At 27.2% G+C, this 19,523-nt stretch overlaps 1 protein-coding gene across 1 annotated transcript in view; it reads left to right on the top strand.

Annotated features, from left to right (window-relative positions):
• The window catches only part of LOC118193118 (cilia- and flagella-associated protein 52), a 51,945-nt gene that overhangs the window by 20,688 nt on the left and 11,734 nt on the right, over positions 1-19,523 (top strand). The window contains exons 6-12 of the mRNA XM_035364157.2: positions 4,410-4,581; positions 7,688-7,868; positions 9,875-9,932; positions 10,169-10,281; positions 11,747-11,895; positions 15,334-15,512; positions 17,622-17,740. Coding sequence (XP_035220048.2) covers positions 4,410-4,581; positions 7,688-7,868; positions 9,875-9,932; positions 10,169-10,281; positions 11,747-11,895; positions 15,334-15,512; positions 17,622-17,740 — 971 coding nt within the window. The remainder of the gene's footprint in view (positions 1-4,409; positions 4,582-7,687; positions 7,869-9,874; positions 9,933-10,168; positions 10,282-11,746; positions 11,896-15,333; positions 15,513-17,621; positions 17,741-19,523) is intronic.

The raw sequence follows: 19,523 nt of genomic DNA on the forward strand, positions 1-19,523 counted from the left end.
ATAATTGATAAACATACAGAAAGGCTATTACATTAATGTATAGTACTCTGTGATTTACTCAGCATACGAACATGATTTATGCAATAATATACAAGTAATAAATAAGAACTTTTAAAATGTAAATGATACATTTGTTCAATATAAAACATATTTATCATAAACTTCATAAAGAAATCTATTTGAATGTACAATTTTTGAAGAAAATATGTATGGTAAAGTTTTTTTTTTTTTTAAAAAAAAAAACCTTTTGATACACTAAACTACCTGAATGCATGATTTTATAAAAAAATGCTAAAAGAATGCTAAAGTTTTTCACTATTTCCTTTTAATTTTCCTCAGTCCGTACTGCTCTTCTTCTCAAATTTTTTCCTCCCTCAATAAGTGTAATGATAACATTGGTGGCCAAAATTCATCATAAAGAAATAAATCATTCTTTTAAAATTTGCGTCTCCTAACCTTCATTTCCGCAAAATTATTTATCAATACTTGGACGTCCATTTTCTCAGCCATCTCGGCTTCAACGCTCAATAGTGAAAGGTTTGACAACGATCTTGTGTCATGCTGTTTCTTAAATATATTTTTATTAGTTTCAGTAGTGAAAATGACCTCTCACTCGTGGCTGTGGTTACAGGTAATGATAAATACAATATAAGTGAATTGCACACTCCCGAATAACTGCTTGTCATGTCATAATATTTTACCAATGCTAATTTAGCTAAATCCTTAAAGGATTTCAAATTTTGGATTTCTGTTCTGAAAGTATTTATAAATAATAAAAGTTGTACTTCCAGTGCAAGTCTTCTTTGTATGGTTTGTGTATTTTTGAAACATTATTAATAATTTACATATTTGTTAACAATGACAGTGTTTTAAGTTCTTTATTTCTCTTATATTTTTCAAATTTAGTTTCTATGCCCCATTTCTTTGCAATAAACCCAGCTTCTTTCATAATGTTCAAACTTGTTTCTCATATCTTGCATATTAATAGAAATGCTTTTTAGATGTTGATGAGCTCCATTCAAGTCGATTGATTTTCGATTGTCGAACCGATTGATTGGTTGATTGATCCTGCACTATAGCGCAGGACATGTTTAAAAAATTGTGTTTTTAATTTTGGCCTGTTATGATGTTTCTTAATGTATAGAAACACAGATTATATTTATATTTCATATTTATCATAAAAATATTTCATGTTGATATAACAATATGTTATTAATATTAGTAGACATTTGCATTGTTAATAGTAATAATTTTGGATTTTTCAGATAAATGGATTAAAAGTTTAGCTGAATTGAATTTTTAGCAAGTTTTAAATTATAAGAATTTAGTTTATGATTAATTTAGATACTAAAAATCAATAACTTACCTTTATAATGAAGAATTATATTTGAGATCACTTTGAAATTTAATTTTAAAGAAAAACTTCTGTTTGTTCTCGCCATAGACTATAGAAATGGCATTAGAATAAGAGCAAGTTTAAGTTCAGTTTACCGTTTTGAGTCATCAGCCAATTTACAAGTATACTTAAGGGGTAGTGTTTCACACTTCAGTGCAGCTGTTTAACGAAGAAAGGAACCTTGCCTCCACTATAAATTTCCAGTGTCTCCCTAAGTTAAGTCACAGTAAAACTTTCATCCAAGACTTTACTGAAAAGATGTCCATTGCCCATTTCCCTTTTAAAACGCTGAAACATCTGTTTTTTTCTTTTTCCCTTCAGTCAAATTGTACTATTATTATTGTCATATTCCAATGATACATAATACATCACCTGTAATATCTTTCAACATTTCCTCTGAACTATAAATGCATTTCAGTTAATGTATAATTATTAAATATTTAACAGTAAAAATTATGGATATTCGAATATTTTTAGGAAATTCTTCACAAGTTTACAATGAAATCATAAACAGGTAGAAACAAATTTTATTGATATGCAAGAGCTTTGAAAATGATTGTGTAATACGAAATGGAAATTTTAAAATTAATCAAAATTTAAATACCCACTGCAGCAAAATATGACGATTCCCTTTCAAGTTTTTCAAGGTCCCAGAAATGTTTAATAATTTAGAGTTAAGCTTATTGATACTAATTTATACTTGAAGATGAGTCTCTGTCACATGTATTCTAAAAGTAGTACACATAAATATTTGTTTAGGAAACAAGTAGAAAGTTTCTTCATAATTAGTAAAAATAAAATTGTATGAAACAAGTTTTGCGTACTTCATAGAAAAATTCGCAAAACTTCATTTATGAAAATAGGTTTGTTGTACCCCAGGTGGTTTACTATTAAAACGTGTTAATTAAATTTTTTAATTTGCAAAAATTATTGAAATATTGCAATAACAGGGTAGCATTCTTTTCTGAAATATTCCATTCATTTGTGTAGTGAAAATAGCAATGTACGAGTAATTCGCATTCTTTCAGATGTTGAAATGCAACTTAAAACTATTAGGGCAATGCTGCCATTAATATGTTTAATATTTTCAGTAATTAATTTATCAAAATTTACGAAGTAGTATATACTTTTAGTTGTGTGATGCCATTTTTATTTTCATTATTATATTATTATCGATGATTTCACGTACTGAATGCTGTGGAAAGTAAATTAAAAGCAAAAGTAAAGTAAATTGTAAAATTTCATTTCAAATAACGATTAGAAAGTACTCCATGAAGGCGTTCTTTCCCTTAGGCAAATAGTCCTCGAGTGCTTTATTATTATATAATAATTCAATTCAATTCCATTTAAATAACATACAAATTATTGTGCATTACTCAATTATACGCTTAAATGTTTCACGTTGTTAAAAAAAATTGTAATTTATGATATTTTTTTCAAACGAAGAGATATTAATATATTACTATCAAAACAAATTTAATGTCTTCAGAATTAACTTTTACAGATAAGTGTGAATTTTTGGTAGATGGGTAATTTACAGACACTACAGCTCAAGAAACACTACAGCTTAAGAAACACTACAGCTCTTCTCTTTTCTAAAGCAAATCAAGTAAATCCTGAAACGAGTTCTGTGCTTTCAGATTTAATTCTGGATTAGAGATTTTAAAGAATTCCTAACCTGCATTTTATCTGCCATGTGGGAATATTTTGAAAATTTTGATATGAAAAATTGGATAAATATTTATTTACTCATTATTTCATGTAAAAATATTCATCCATTTCCATTTCCTACCTCCATGAGTGAAAAAGTAATGAATTTTGGTAAATTTAATGAAAAAAATTTTATTAAATTTACTCCGGAAATTAACTGAAATATTTGGCTGCTTAATGTTTGAGCATCTGTGTGTTCGTAGCCTGTCGTAAAATTTCCTCCTTTTTTCGGATCTTGAATTCATTCAAAGTTCCCTAAGCCGAACGGGAAATCTCTCCTTTCCAAATGTGGTGTCATAAATTCTTAGCGTTTCCTTAGAACAGCATTTTGACATGGGAGTGGGGCAAAGTTCTTTCATGCCACAACTGCTCAACTTACATTATTGATTTTGTGTCCTTAAGAAAGAGAAGCATGTATTCTGGAGTTATCAATTGATATTTACGAATGATTCCCCACCCTCCAGCTTATTAGTGTAAAAAAAAGAGAAAAAAATCAATCTGCCTTTGCCATTTTGTAATGTCAATCGTGCTTCTAAATCCAAAACGTTTCTGTCCCTTACCTTGCCACTTGGTGCGACTCATATTAACAATCATGTAAAAGGGATTTAACACAAAATCAAAACATATCAAAATTAAAATAAGAATTTATAGTAATTCAAATTCTAAAAATAAAAATGAAAAGCAAAAGGGAAAAAAGTACAAGATAAAAAATATAAAAATAATAATTAATCTTCTTTTATTGAAATTCTAATTCCGAACTCATCAAGGGAAAATGAATTAAAGCTTCTTTATATATGTAATAAAATCCGTCTTTTAAGTTTAAACATGTAAATGAAGTTCAGCAGGACATTTAAGGGCCCCCTAAGCCTTTGGGCCCCTATGCGATGGCATTCCTTGCATACCCTTATTTACACCACTGCATGCCTGGTATTTTCCAAAACATCAGATCTTCCATGTACCACAGATGTGAGGCCTGCATTATAGTCCATGGTCATAATTTCGAACACCTACTTTGATAATAATCATTGTCCATTTTCACTCATATTTCTTCGTTTTTGCTACATTAAGCAAGCATAACAAACATGTTTTCTCACCCTGTTCATTTCATTCCTTTCTTGTGTTTTGTGTTGTTACGACTGCTCCAGGAAAGCATTTCCGACCATGCATTGCTATGTGATTTCCCATCATTTATGTGTACTGTATCTCTCCTGAAAGTTTATAACCAATTTTCTGAACACCCTGTATATATATATATATATCAATCTTATAAATATATATATATATATATATATATATTTATAAGATTGATCATATGGACCAAAATCTGTACTGTGGAACTGCTTCTGGTGATATTCTAAAGCTTCAGATGATTATTAATGATGGAGAAAATAAAACTTGGGATGCTACATTACTATATTGCTTGACAAGAGTAATCAAAAAAGAAATCCCTGGTGACATACCATTGTTCAGTGGTGGTAAGTAAAATCTGACTTTCATGTACAGTTGAGTATTGTATTCTAGCTCTAAATTTTTCTAAAAAATTATTTCAAATATTAATTCAGTTCTATTAGAGTAATAAAATTCTTAAAGATCGTATTTAATATTTGCATTTATTAACTAAAATAACATGTTGAAGAATATATGTTAGAAGAAAGGTTTCATTCAATAAATCAGCATAAGTTTCATAAATTTGCAGAACTAGTTTAGAAGATTTTGTTTAAATCTTTGAAACTATTCCACAGATTTATGCTACTTACCCTGATTCTTTTTGCTTCATCATTTCCAACATTTACATTTATTCTTACAGAAAATGTATGAATGTTATTGAAAGAACATGGATTGAAACGACATAAACAATAAGATTATTTTCAGTTTTAATTATTAGTATGTTTTTATGAAACAAAATATTGCTACGAATAAAGGGAATCTTATTTTCCGTATCTGTATCAAAATGCATAAAGAATACTGTGTATTGCATAACTGTATTTATGGGTAGAAAAGAAAGTGGCAAGTGGGTGGCAATGTATGTGATAGTAGCTATAGAACAAAGCACATTTTTTAATTTAAATGAGTTGTTGGCAAATGCATTCAAGGCATTGTTTCGTGTTTTTGAGAATTATCTGAGAACTTAAATCATTATTAGGTAAACAATTGTGCATTTTTTAGTCCTTTTTAGCACTAGAGGTGCTTTTAGTCTCAAAACTCACTTTTTGTCCATAACATTCTTGTGTCCAAATCACATTTCAAATTGTTGCCACCAAACGTTATCGCCATGTATTACCTTAAAAAAACTAAATAATGAAGAGTATGTTCATGACATTGTAGAAAAATAATAGTACCTAGAACAATTGAAGTTTTAATAATAAGTGTAACCCTCCATCCAAGCAAAGATACCTTGAAGCCCAATTTTGAATTTCAAAGTTGTGTTTTATTTATTTCAAATTTTGTACAAATTTAATGAATATTTATTAAACAAACTCAACAATTTCAAAGTGAGAAGTGGCAACACTGTTTGAATTAAAACATTTTTATCTGCAGCACTATTCACTGTTGCCATTTGACCAAATGTAGATATTTAACATATATAACATTCAAATTTAATCTTTCTGTTACTGAGTAGCAAACCAAGTGACTGAAAAGCAAAAAATGCAGTTCTTAAAAATATATTTTCTACATGTTAATCAGATTGATTTGTGTAAAAGTTCTTTTAAATAAAATATCTAATTAGATATATTAAACAACACACTATTGGAAATTTTAAAGATATGCCGTTTTTAAATATTTTGTGATTTTGCTCTTGAGTTTTATGTGGTGTAAGTGAGAAGAAAGTGATGCTTAGTAATAAAGCTAAAAGGACAAAAAAAAAAAAAAAAAAATTATATTAGGAGCAGAGAGTCCAAAAGCAGATTGGTAACCTGTGATGCTCAGTGAGAGCATAAAAAACCTTAACAAATTCTCTGGTAAAATGTTGAAATCTGAATCCTTTCAGAATTTCTTTCTTTTTTTCCTTTCTTTTTTTCCTTTCTTTTTTTTTTTTTTTTTTTTTTTTTTTTTCAATTAAATTTTTGGTTGTTATTAAGGTGCTTATACTAGCTTATGGTTTCTAATATAAGAGATAAACATTCTCAGAAATTTTACTTATTTGATAAACTTAATTTTTTAACTAGTTTTGTTTTAAAAATATTTGATATTATTCATTATTTTCAAAATAAATTACTGAAATATTTTTATTAGGTTTATTAGGTTTTTTGAATAGTAAGTTGTTTAAAATTGTAAAATTTTTGGAATAGGTTAAGATTTATATTCATGGTAAGTTATTTACTTACCTTTGAAATATTTGAGTTTGAACTGTGATATACAATAACTGTAATAATATAATATTGATATATTTCTTAAATAATCGTTTAATAACTTTCGAAATGTATATTATATAATTAATATTCATCAGTATTTTTCATTTTTACATAGATATTTTCAAATAAATTTAATAATATTACAATCATTTACTCAGTTGAAAATTATAATTTCTTCTAAATTTATAACTAGTACTAATTAATGTGTTAAATAGCTCTTAAACATTTTTATTGGAAATGTTTCTGCCAGTTTTTGTTGATTAAAAATGAAGCTTTTAAAACATAATAAAAAAAGGCTTCCTTTAAACATTATTATTATTATTATTATTATTATTATTATTACTATTATTATTTAAAATTCTTTGCATTTACTGATTGTAATTTTAGCTAACTTGAAAGTACTTACATCTTAATTTTTTTTATTCTGTGTGAATGTATGAAAATATTAAAGTATTAAATGGGAATATGAGATAGACTGAAGGTCTTAGTAAAATATATGTAAACAGACATGCAGAACTCTATATGCAAATAATATATATTTTAGATTCTTAAAAATCTAAGTTATAAATATAGCAAAAAGTTAAATGTTTTATTACAACATACTAATATGCAGTAGGGGTGCAAAGTGTATATATATCTATGCTTGTGAAGATACATAAATCAAAACAGAAGAGAAACATGTAATAAATAAAAAGTAAAAAGTAGTAAAACGTAAAATTAGCAAAGGAACAAATTTGTTTGGTATAGATTTAATCAAGAATTCTACCACCCTCAAAATTGATAGAGTTCTTGACTGAATCTGTGGCAAACGCAAGGTTGTTGCTTTGCTGATTTTAAAGATAGAGCAATAAATCGAAAGTTTGATACATTAATTATTTTTAACATTTACTTGTCATAAGTGATAATTTTTATTTTTTCTTCTGTTGCTTAAATTTATAGTCAATGGCAGAATTAAATTTATGAAAAAAAAAGGCATGATTAAAAAATTAATTCATTGAATACTCTATTAAAAGACTAGGAAGTATAAAATGCTTTGTAAAGGTTAATACAAAATATTAATAAAAATTGGGTTAATTTTCTCTCATGTCATAATTATCCTGCTTTAAAATCAAAACATTGCATAAATTGATAATTAATATGAACGATAATTAATATGAAATTCAGTCAACTAATCTAAAACATTGCTTACATATAAGGATACCTATCATAAAGTTGTGAACTATTACAGGTGTTACAGCTTTAGCTGTTTTAAAAACTGGTGAGCTCTTGATTGGAACAGGAGATGGCATTGTATGCCGTTCTGTGCAAGTAGAGCAGAGGGCTAAGAATTTAACATCTAAAGCTGCAGAAAAATCACTGGGAACCAAGAATGCTAAAATCAAAGTAGAGATGCGGTTACGAGAAACTGGGTATGTTTTTGTTATCACTCGCAAAAACATATTTTTTGTCATTTCATTTTTTATGCATGTTCAGAAATATTTTGCAGCATTTAATAGAAATAATAAAATCTGATTTCCCCTTTCCCTAACAAGTTTTTAATGTACTTCATTTTTAAGATTGCTGCTAAAATTTTATTAAATGTTCATTTTGAGAAAATCTTTTCTAAATATAGCAGTTAGAGAATAGCATGCTTAGAGAAATTTCAGATTTGCTCACTCAAAAAGAGGGAATATAATGTTGTATTTGTCTTCCTTTTCCTTTTCTGATTTTTATTTTATGTTTGCATATTTTTAAATGGTTGAATATTTTTATCAAAAACAATGGCTTTTATTATAAACAAAACTTTTAGGTTTTAAGTTCTTTGATGTAGGCAAAACCCATTTAAAAAATGTTATTTATAGAAATGAACAAATTATCTTTTCATCCACTTTTTCGCCAGTTCTTGTTATGTAAATATTTTGCATTATTCTATCCAGAACAGAATAAAACTCACTTTTTTAAATCTTAAGCTGATTTTTCTTAATTTTTTAATTGGGGGGAATTCAAATTTTATATATATTGGGCTTTTTAATCAATAATACAACACATATTCCTTAAAATATTATTTTCAATTAATCATATTTAAATGTTATGATGCAATTATGTTGAAATTATATGCATATAAATGTGTTTTTAACAAATATTTCTGATGTGACCTAAGATATATTTAACACATACTTATTTATATGTATGGCAGAAAACCTTAACACAGAGTTTAATAGCCATTTTTTTAAAGCTGAAATAAATAAATCTCATTTGAATGTTTCATTAAGTATTATAAATATTTTTGCATATTTTTATGCTAGTAACCTGATGTAAATCGGATTTATATATACATCTGGTTCAATTGAGGTTTATCAAACAAGTTGCAGTAGCATTTCTTAATTAAGACACAAAGATTGTTATGCATTATTTATATTTAAATGCATAAAATGTGTGATAAAATGTAGGAAGATTAATCATTTGTTTATACAAACATTTATTTTGACTTTCTTGGAAGAGCTGCATTCCTATCAAAAAAACAGATATTTTTTTAACAATCAAAATTTTTTAGTTTGTTATCTTTTTATGTATTGTTATTCAGCAATTTTATAAGATATTTATGTATTATCTGTGTTAGAGGTTTTGCATGGAATATTTGTGCATAAAATTTTCATATTTTCATTGTGACTCCATATTATTAAATTAAAAAAATTCATTAATGATATTTATGAATTTATAGAGATTTAGTATATATGCTTGAAAGTGGTAGGGGAAAATCCATAAATCTCAGCAAACGTTTCATTATTTTTATATAATGCTCAAAGCTAAAATACAGTTTCAATCACATGAGAAATTACATTAAACTTTATGCATATAATTGTTACATTATCAAATTTGGATTTTTCACTGAAAATTACAGCTGTTTTTAAAAACATCTGTATGTTTATAATTAAATTCATTAGTAGCTGGCTAATTGAACAATTTTGAAGTTTTACAGAAAAAAAATATTATGTATGCTACTTAAGTTAAATTAAGTCATGTGCTATCTGCATCAAATATTTTCTGTTGTTATACAAATTTTTTTTCAAAATGTTTTATATCATTATTAATTAAATAAAACAGGAATTGCTTATCAGAATTTGTGCATATCTAGCTAATACAAGTAATTTAATATTTAATTAATTGTCTACAGGAAATAATAAGAATTTTTGTGAAGTAATTAATTCTGATATTAAATAATGGAGTACTTATGAATCATTATGTTTCATAATGATATCTGAATTGTGTATTGTTAAGTATAAAAACTGCATTAGGTTCCTTTGTTATGTATTTTATAAATAATTCCACCTTGGTTTATTAGATTATAATAATTATTTTCTTCCTTCAGAAAATGAATTTTCACAGATATGCTTCAATTCTATTAGTTAATTTAAGTTTTTCCTTCTGATTCTAGGAGGACTCTTATACTAGGAAGTGTAACATCTATTGCATTGCGTGGAGATGGGCATCAAGTATGACCTCGAGTTTTTTATTTAAAGAAACATGAGCAACTTGAAATGTGTAAAAATGTGTTGAGTGACTATAATTGATTATGAATCCCCAAAAGTGTAAAATTTTTAATTAAACTTTTAATGCTATTGAAAATTTCCAGGGGTGTTAAGTCTACTTTATATAAATTTGTCACTGTGGTGTTTACCTTCTTTGTTATATTTTTAAATGTAAATATTTATTTATATACATTGCACAGTTTCTTTTAGGCTCTGCAAAATCAGAAATATATCAGGTTACTCTTGTGGGATTTCACTGTGAAAGATTTTATACTTGCCATGGCAGTGCTGTAAATGATATTGCTTTTCCCTTGTAAGAGTAATGTCTTGTTATTATTCTTTAAAATTCTATTGTTTAAAAAGTTAATTATATTAGCCTATAATCAAGTGTTTAAATGATAGCAACAGAAATCTTCAGTTTTTTTTTTTTTTTCCTTTTAGTTAGCAGATTCTCTACCCACCCTCTCTTTTTTATTGTTTGCAAACAACGTTTTTGTGTTCCATATTTATTGTAGTAAATTAGTTTTTAATTGTCATTATAAAAATAATTCCCAACCTCTTCCTTCCTATCTGATGGAATTATGATTAGCCTAATTATACAATTTAAATAGTATGGATTATACTTATAAATAAAATTATTATCCCTCAAAGCTTTGTTATTTTAATTAGGTCTTGGACAAGCATGTAGAATATGTAAGAATAGTTATATGATTATAATTAAGCGTTATGTAACGTTATAAAAACATCTGGAAATAATACACATTTTCCTACTGATCTTCTGGTGCATATAACCTTTCTTGTTATGCACCTTTAATTCTACTACTACCACTACCTACTGATCTTCAATCAAATCTGATTTAGCCAGTGGCGTAGCAAGGGGGTGTATGATGCCCCGGGCGCCGCTTGCAGAGGGGCGCCAAATGGTCTCCTAACAATATTTTCATATCACTGTGTTTTTTCGGGGGGGGGGGCGCCAAAAAGGTATTTTGCCCCGGGAGCTAGTTGTGCTCGCTACTCTAATGGATTTAGCATTCCTTGTGAAAATGCTATCATTAATGTAAACTGCCTAAATAATATTGTGATTAAGTTGATTGTTAAGCTAAATTTAAGGTAACTTTTTATGTTGAATTTTAAAAAAATCAAAACTTTGTTTTGCCACATACTAAAAAAATACTGGGGAAGAAAAAGAGAAGAAATTGTTAATTTAATAATCAGCATGCTAGCCAGACAAATGTATTTTGAAAATAAATGTCATTTTAAACAGTTCTTTGGTAATGACTCAAAATTGGCTGTATTTGTTATGAAACAATAATCATCCTTTAGTCTGAGGAACTGTTATCAAATTTTCTCAGCTATCTGGAATTATATGCATAACTTTTTCCACTATGACAACTAATTTTGAGTTTGAGTTTCTTTATAAGACAAAAACCATAAGAGATAATTTCAGAAGATAATCTTCTGCTTATAAATACATGACATAAAGAGAGTGAGTTTTATTCAATTTATAATCAAGTAAAATGGATTATAATTTATATAATTTTTAATGCAATCCTTTTGTAATCAGTTTTAATATCTCTGATACCACCAACAGTCTGCATATGTTATTGAGTCATATTATACATACTTCTTAATCATGAAAACATTTCAATTGTTACTAAACTCAGTTGTGTCTCCTCCTTGAATTTTCATCTATATGAAATGTAAACTTGCAAATACGTTTAAAATTTAATAGCAGTATTTTGTTGTTTATTTATTTATTTTTCAAAATTTACTTGCAGTAAATGTTCAGATTTATTTGCTACATGTTCTAAGGAAACAATCCGTGTATGGAATGCAGCATCATCTCAGGAACTTTTGAGAATAGAAATCCCTAATATGACATGCAATTCAATATTCTTGATGCAAGATGGAAGATCTATTATTAGTGGTAATTATTTGTAATTTAAGCAGTGTAAATTGTACACATTTATTACTTATTTTAAAATAAAATTGTTGTATTTACTTCAATCTTAATTACAGAAACATTAATGAATTAATGAAAAATTTTCCACTTAATGTGATACATCTTGTTTTACATTAATAACTCATTGTAGGTGACTGTTTTTATTTATTTCAATTTAGTTTATCCAATTTAGCGAAAATAATTCATTCTTTGTTGTTGTTGTTTTTTACTTTTTACCCATGTTTCTAACCACAGAATTTTCTAAATTGTTTTTCTGCCACACCACCTTATCATGAATCTTTATGTAAATAGTTAAATAAATATATAAATTTACACAAAATCAGTAAATTAAGATTAAAGGAGGCTGTTATAATTCAAAGAAATAAAGGCTTAAGATTTATTTTATGAGACAATTTTAATGATTGGTTGATCACTAAATTTTATCATGCATTATTTAAAAGATCATGATGCATCATTTATATTTTCTGATATTGAAAATAAGATATGTATTTAAAAGCATACTTTGGTTGCATTATGTAAAATATAGGTAATGCACCTAAAATATGGAAAAGGTAGAAAAACTTAATATATACGTGAAATGATATTGATTAATCATAGTGTTATACTGAGCTAAATTAAAAATAAATTTCACACATATGCATGCAAAAAAAAAATTTAATTCAGATAATGTTTGATAATAATTCAGCTAACAGTAAATTATAAAACTCGTGAATGCAAGGTCCATATAATAAATTGGGAAAATAAGAATGAATGAAGTTACAAAGAAGATGTGATTATTAGAAGAATGATAATTAAAAAGTAAAATTACATATGTACATTTATATGTAGTAGAGATATCCTCTATATCTTACATCAGTAAATTCAAAATTATAGATGATAAAGTGAAAATGTTAATGCAAATAAATATTTAATATATTTCTTTTGCATTAAAAGTAACACAAGGAAAAAAATTAATTAAATTGTAAATATAAATGCAAGCAAAAACTTTAAAATGTAAGAATGGGCTGTTTCCAAATCAAATGTGATATATCTGAAGTGTAAAGCAGTCACTACTACAATATCTGAAATGAAAAGCAGTAAAGTCAGAACATTAATTTAAGATAACTGAGTTTCATGCTTATATTGCAAGTTGGTGAAAGCTCCTTTAAGTCCTGAAGAATGTGTCTCAAGTGACCAGTCCTCAGATGAGTTGAAAACAATTCCTTCTTTCAGTTTTTTCTTGAATTCCAATGTTCTGTTTGGTGTTTCTATTAATTAATGTAATTTTTGCCTTGATAATTATTCTGATACAAAAATATGAGACATCATTTCATACAGCAAATTTGGCAACAGTTCTTTACCTCTCATTACCAACATATCTGGACATTTAGTAATAAATAATACTATAACTTTTAAAACTAAGACATTGATTCAGGCTTTGAGCTAGAACAGAAAATGAGTTTTCATTAATCTCAAATTTTATTAATTTCAGAATATTAAATGAAACTGAGTAGATCCAGCATAATTCTCTGACCATTTTAAAGTAATCATTAAGTGATATTTAATGTTCCATGTAGATTCTTAAAATAGTACATTGTTAAAGAGATTATTTTCTAACTGACAATAAAACTAAGGTTATATGCTTAGTTTAAGGATCAAAGTTATCAAAAAATAATCAAATACAAAAAAAAAATAATCGTAATGTAAAATCTAAATTAAGCTATTACTTTTGTATGTATTAAAACAGAATTTTCCTGTCCTTTCACCATAGTGAGGAAAAATGAGATAATCATAGGGGGGGGGAACACAACACAGTTTTATAACAGGGATGACAAATTAAATTTCTTAAGTTTTATCAAATGGCAACAACTTTTAACCTTTTCCAATGTTGGACATTTCTAAAATATAATTTTATTAGCATGGTATAGAAATCCATTTATTTTAAGTTATTGTATTTTCTTCTATGTTAAGTTTTATTTTAGACCCTTTTTTATGATTCTTCTCTAATTTATTAATTATGTATTGTTACAAACTATTGCCTTGCCATTGAATGCTTATTGTTTTTTTAATGGTTGTTTAAGAACTTTTGATTGCATGAAATTTATAGCTTTCCATACACGTTTGTAAAATCAAAAGTCTGCTACATTAAAGTACTGTGAAATAATGTTCTAAGAAATATTTAAACAAGGGTTGAAGACTGATTGATTAAAATTCTTACTTTTTTATATTTTATGCATTTAATATATTTTTATTATTATTAACTAACATTCTTATCTGCCATCTGTTAAATTTGTGGGATTTTTTATGTTTGAAGTTAAGATTTGAGTATGATATGTGTATGAAGTTTACAAATGTATCCTAAAACATAAACCAAAGAAACTGTACTGTAAATTAACAAGAAAAAAATTCAGTGTTATTTTATAATCCTTAATTACCCAAGCTACAGCAATGAAATGTAATTTCCATTAATTCATATGCTTTAAAATATGAAAAAATTTAAAATGGTGGGTTCATGATGAGCTTTTTAATATTTTAATTGATATACAGTACAAAGTCTTTAATCTGGACTCATCGGGACTTTGGCGATTCCGGATTAGTTGTTTTTCTGTATTATAGATCATCAATTTAAATCTGGTAAGATAGCATGCAGAAACTATAAAATTAAAAATATGAAACCATAATTTATGAAATAAAGAGCAATTATGATCTAAAGGGTATCAAAATTTACAAAAAAAAAAGCTTAATATTTATTTGTTTACTTTATTAAACATTTCTTTCAATGTAAGTTGTTTCGTTTTTTATGTGATAATACATTCTCTTTAATTCTATAAACAGACAGAATTTCTTGTTCAGTTACAAAGTTCCACTGTTCAAGTCCTGTATTGCTTGTGCCGAGAATACCGACTAATTTGTCAATCGAAATTTTTTCGTTTTCACTAATCTCTCTGTCACTTTCTACATGTAAAATGGCAACAACTTTTAACATATAACATCCATTTTTTGCAGCAGTTCCACTTTTTGTTTGATGGACATCGAAACATGCTTTCGCATTGCAGCTCCAGAATCAGAAACTTTTTTTGACATAATCAAAAGTTCAAGCTTACTTTCTACAAAATTGCTCTAACAGTCTGCAAAAAATAATAAGCCGAATCCAATTAGAAGATTAAGAAACAACATAATCTGCAACATTAACTGAAATAGATAATTAGATAATTTTAGCCTAGCTTATACTGTCCATTATACATAAAACGCGCATGCGTAAACGTATTATGCGTATGCATACATGCTACGCATGCGCAGAAAGTTTGTAGCTTTAAGGTCAGGATTATAGATCATTCCGGATTAAAGACTTTGTACTGTATAATGCGATTAAGATTTTTGTTATTTAGTTTGTCTTCAACTCATGTGTAATATCATACATAGGATGGGACGATGGAAAGATAAGGGCTCATACTCCTGAAACAGGGCAATCCTTATATATCATAGAAAATGCTCACCAGCGTGGAGTTACTGCTCTAACTGCCTCCTCAAACTGCTTAAGAGTTGTCAGTGGTGGCGGAGAAGGTCATGTTAGAGTGTGGGACATCACTTCTAGCATACAAGTAAATAATTTTAAAACTACAAAACAACTGCATTTTCTAATAAAGTAATTTGATATTGCATTATGTAGCATGAAAATTTCAATTTACAGCCACAAGAAATCAATGATAATATTTCAATAGATGCATTTTTTTATTATTGCATGCAATTTTCAATGTAATTTAAAATACAAATAGTTTAGCCCCACCAAAATATATATATAAATTTAAGACAAAATATTTATATATTTTTAAGTGACACAAATAGAAATGTATATTATTGCTATATAGTTTTCAATATGCAAAATTAATTTGAATTATGCCAGCATAATTGCCTTTTCGTGACAATATTGCTTAAAAACAATACACCTATTCATAAAACTGTGCTATGCAAAATGCATAAGATAATGGGCATAAGATTTGTGTTCCAATGCGAATAAACAGCATTAAAGTTTCACATCAAGGAACATGAATTTTACGTTCAAAAAGGAGAAATTGATAAGTCATTGCTAATTAATCATTATTGGAAATGAAATTTGATCACAGTTTTGACTTTTCGTCTGCAAAAATTATTCCAAAAGCTTCTTCCATTGGTGAATTAGATTTTCTTGAAGATTTTCATATTAACAAAGATTTATCTTGTTTAGTTAACGACTTTAATTCTAATCCAGTCCTTCCGAATGCTTTTAAAATTCTATAATTTTAATTTTTTTTCAATTTTCTTTACTATCTCTGCTGATAGATGGTGCTACCACCTTGTTCGCTTTACTGCAATTGGGTACTGTACAACTGTGGCTTTCCCTTCGTTGCAGTTTACTTTACTCCTGATGAAGAGGGACCTGTACCTATTTACCCTCAAATCAAATAGTCTTGACTAAAGTCTACACCAAACACAAGGTTGTTGCTTTGCTAATTTTATGATTTAGTTGTTTGTATTAGGTACTTAATTTTGTAGTCCACATGGTATTGAGAATACTTTTCAAATTTTGACTTGCAGAACCCCCCAGGGCTCCACTAAACATAGGTACTCCTCCATCTCAGAGTTTCATTTTGTTGTATGTAGCTTAAGAACAACGAACAACTTCTTGTCAGTTATATACGTTATACATTGCTACTATAAATATTCCTTTGTATTAATCTGCAAACTCAATATATCTTCTCATAATTCAGTCATGGTCTCTTTTGCATTAAATCATTATTTCTTAAATATTTCAGAAAGAATTTAGGACTATCATATCTTAAATCCTGTACCTTTCATTACATCTATAAAAAAGGTCTTAAGTATTCTACATTTGCATATATCTGTCAAAAATGCTAAATTTCAAAAACGATTATTCTGTTATTTTGGTACATATTAAATGGAATTCTGTCTAAATTGCATTTAACGTATATTAAAAGTAATTAATTAAACCTCTCTTATTAAACTTTCTTTAAACCTGATAAACTTAATTTTGCAATATATTTGCTGTCATCAAACAGAGAAGAAGTTGTGATAAACTATATGCTTTTATTTTGCTGGTATTCTGATGGATCATTTATTTCTCATGATTCAAAAAATTGTCAAATTTCTTTGGTCTTGACTATGTGTATGATTCTTTTCTTTTTGTGATGATAGGAAACTGGATTTAATACTTAAAAGTAGAAGTACCAGAGCCTTATGGAAAGTTTTTTTTTTTTTTTTTTTTTTTTTTTTTTTTTTTTTTTTTTTTACAGTGTTGCCATCACTTGCTTTGAAATTGTTGAGTTTGTTAATCAAAAATTCATTAAAAGTTTTACAAACTATGAAATAGACAATAAAACAAATTTGAAATTCCAAATTCTGGCTTTCACATGCCCATATTTGGGTAGAGGACTATGCTATTCAGAACTGCATGCCTCTAGGTACCATTGTTTTTTCACAAATAGCATGCATACATTCATACAGATTCTTCATTATTTGATTTCTTTAAATATAATGCAATATGATAATATATTTGGTGGCAACAATTTGAAAAGCGAAACGAACATATGTAGTGAACCAACACAAAATGTTTTTTCAAATAGCTGACTAATAGCCCATCTGGGCTAATGCCCCTTTGGACTAATAAAAATTATTTTTTATCTATATTATAAAATATTTATAAATTGTTTCAGGTTCTTGTTAGAACAATGAAGGAGCATAAAGGTGCCATTACATGTATACGAATGAAAAGCAATGATAGAGAATGTGTGACATCTGCTGGAGATGGTTCTTGCATTATATGGGACTTAGAGTGTGTACTGATTTAAAATATTATTTCAGTTTTCTGTCTTATATTTTATAAATGCAGTTGATGTGTGTTTTCTTTTAATTCATAAAATGTAGACGTATCCAGGTAAACCACCAGTAATACTTTCATATTAGATCTAGTATTTTTTTCTTTTTCTTAAGGTAGCTTGATATTAGATCTAGTGTTATGTTCCTTTTAAGCAATAAACATAACAATAAATCGATTTTAATTGCACTACAAAATCCCTTATTTAAGCCAAACTTTCTCTTCTTAATTTACCCTCTATCCAAAAGCAGTAAAATTCAAATTTAAATTACTAATGCAATGCATATTACCTTTGTCTTCTAATTTCATCTGTTGAAAATTACCATGAAATATTTCTCTAAGTATTAAAAATTATTAACTTGTTGCAAGTAACATCATCTAAAAAAATAAAGCCATTTTTTAGCATAGAAAATGTATATTTAGGAGTAAGAGTAGAAGCTGTTCTAAAATGAGTTTACATGAGAATCAAGTTCTTGGAAGAGGTATTAAGATAATTTGGGGAGAAATATTTTTCCAACTAATAATTCCAATTTCTTAATAATATTCCCAAGTGATTGTATTAAAATATTCAGTGATACTGATACTGAAATGGTGAAATGGTGAAAATCAGACTGTTTTTACATTACAATGCAAATATTTTGGATTTTCCTAATCGTTTGAAAGAATAACTGTTTTGATCTTGAGAGGGAATGATATATATTGAAGATTTTAGAAACACTAAGAAAAGATCAGAATTCATAAATTTTAGAAGTAAAAATTTGAAATGAAAAATGCTGTAGAAGAAATGTTTCTCAAATTACCATTATTAGTTAAAACAGTGTAATTCCTTATTCATTAGCAGTAATAGAAGAAGTATTTCCAGCAGTGCCAATGGAATGGATAGGAATAAAATAAAAATCAACTATAAAACTCCTTGAAGAATGATTTTTTTTTTAACAGGAGGGGGAGTTGAAATACCCATTAGCAATAGATTTTGTTAAAGCTTAAGGGTAAATTAATGCAGCAAGATATACTAAAATAATGAACAAACACTTCCAGTCCTTTTTGGTGTGTATAAGAATATATGTAATTAGTATATTAAGTATATGAAATACCTATGTCTAAATAGCATATAAAATACCTATGTCTAAATAGCATATAAAATAACTAAAATGTCTATATGTTAATAGAAAAATTAAATAACTAAAGTTCAAACTAACTAAGTAAAGTTAAGTAAAAAGTATCAGTGTGCAAATACTGAAGTTTTATATTTAGTTCATCTATTATTTAACTGCTCCAACATTAAATGTTTATTATTAATAATATTGAAATGCTCTAACATGAGAAAACATGAACAAACATAAATTTAGTATACTTTATTCAGAACTGGAACATTTTTCTTGTATAGGTTAGTGTAAAATATGGTCATGCTGCCAAGTGGTCACCAGGTAGTTGTTCTGTATATAGTTGTATATTAGATTGTATTGTGCTACATTCAGTCATGCAGGAAATTGGATATTATTTTCTATGATGCAAAAAAAAAAGTTTGTCAGTTCGTAACTCACTATTCAAGAGTTTTTAATACCCTATAATATTAAAAAGGTAAAAAATATGTATGGTTAAATAATATGGAGCCTAAAGAAATGTCTCATTCCTGGAAGAACTTATCCGAAGTATATAATTCATGATTAGTTTGAACATTTAATTGTATAATTACTGTCAAGTGTAAAATAATAAAAAAGTGCAATTAGAGACTGGCAGT

This window comes from Stegodyphus dumicola, chromosome 4, assembly GCF_044657685.1.
Source record: "Stegodyphus dumicola isolate Sdum_Otavi_A_Nest chromosome 4, ASM4465768v1".
NCBI classification, from domain to species: domain Eukaryota; kingdom Metazoa; phylum Arthropoda; class Arachnida; order Araneae; family Eresidae; genus Stegodyphus; species Stegodyphus dumicola.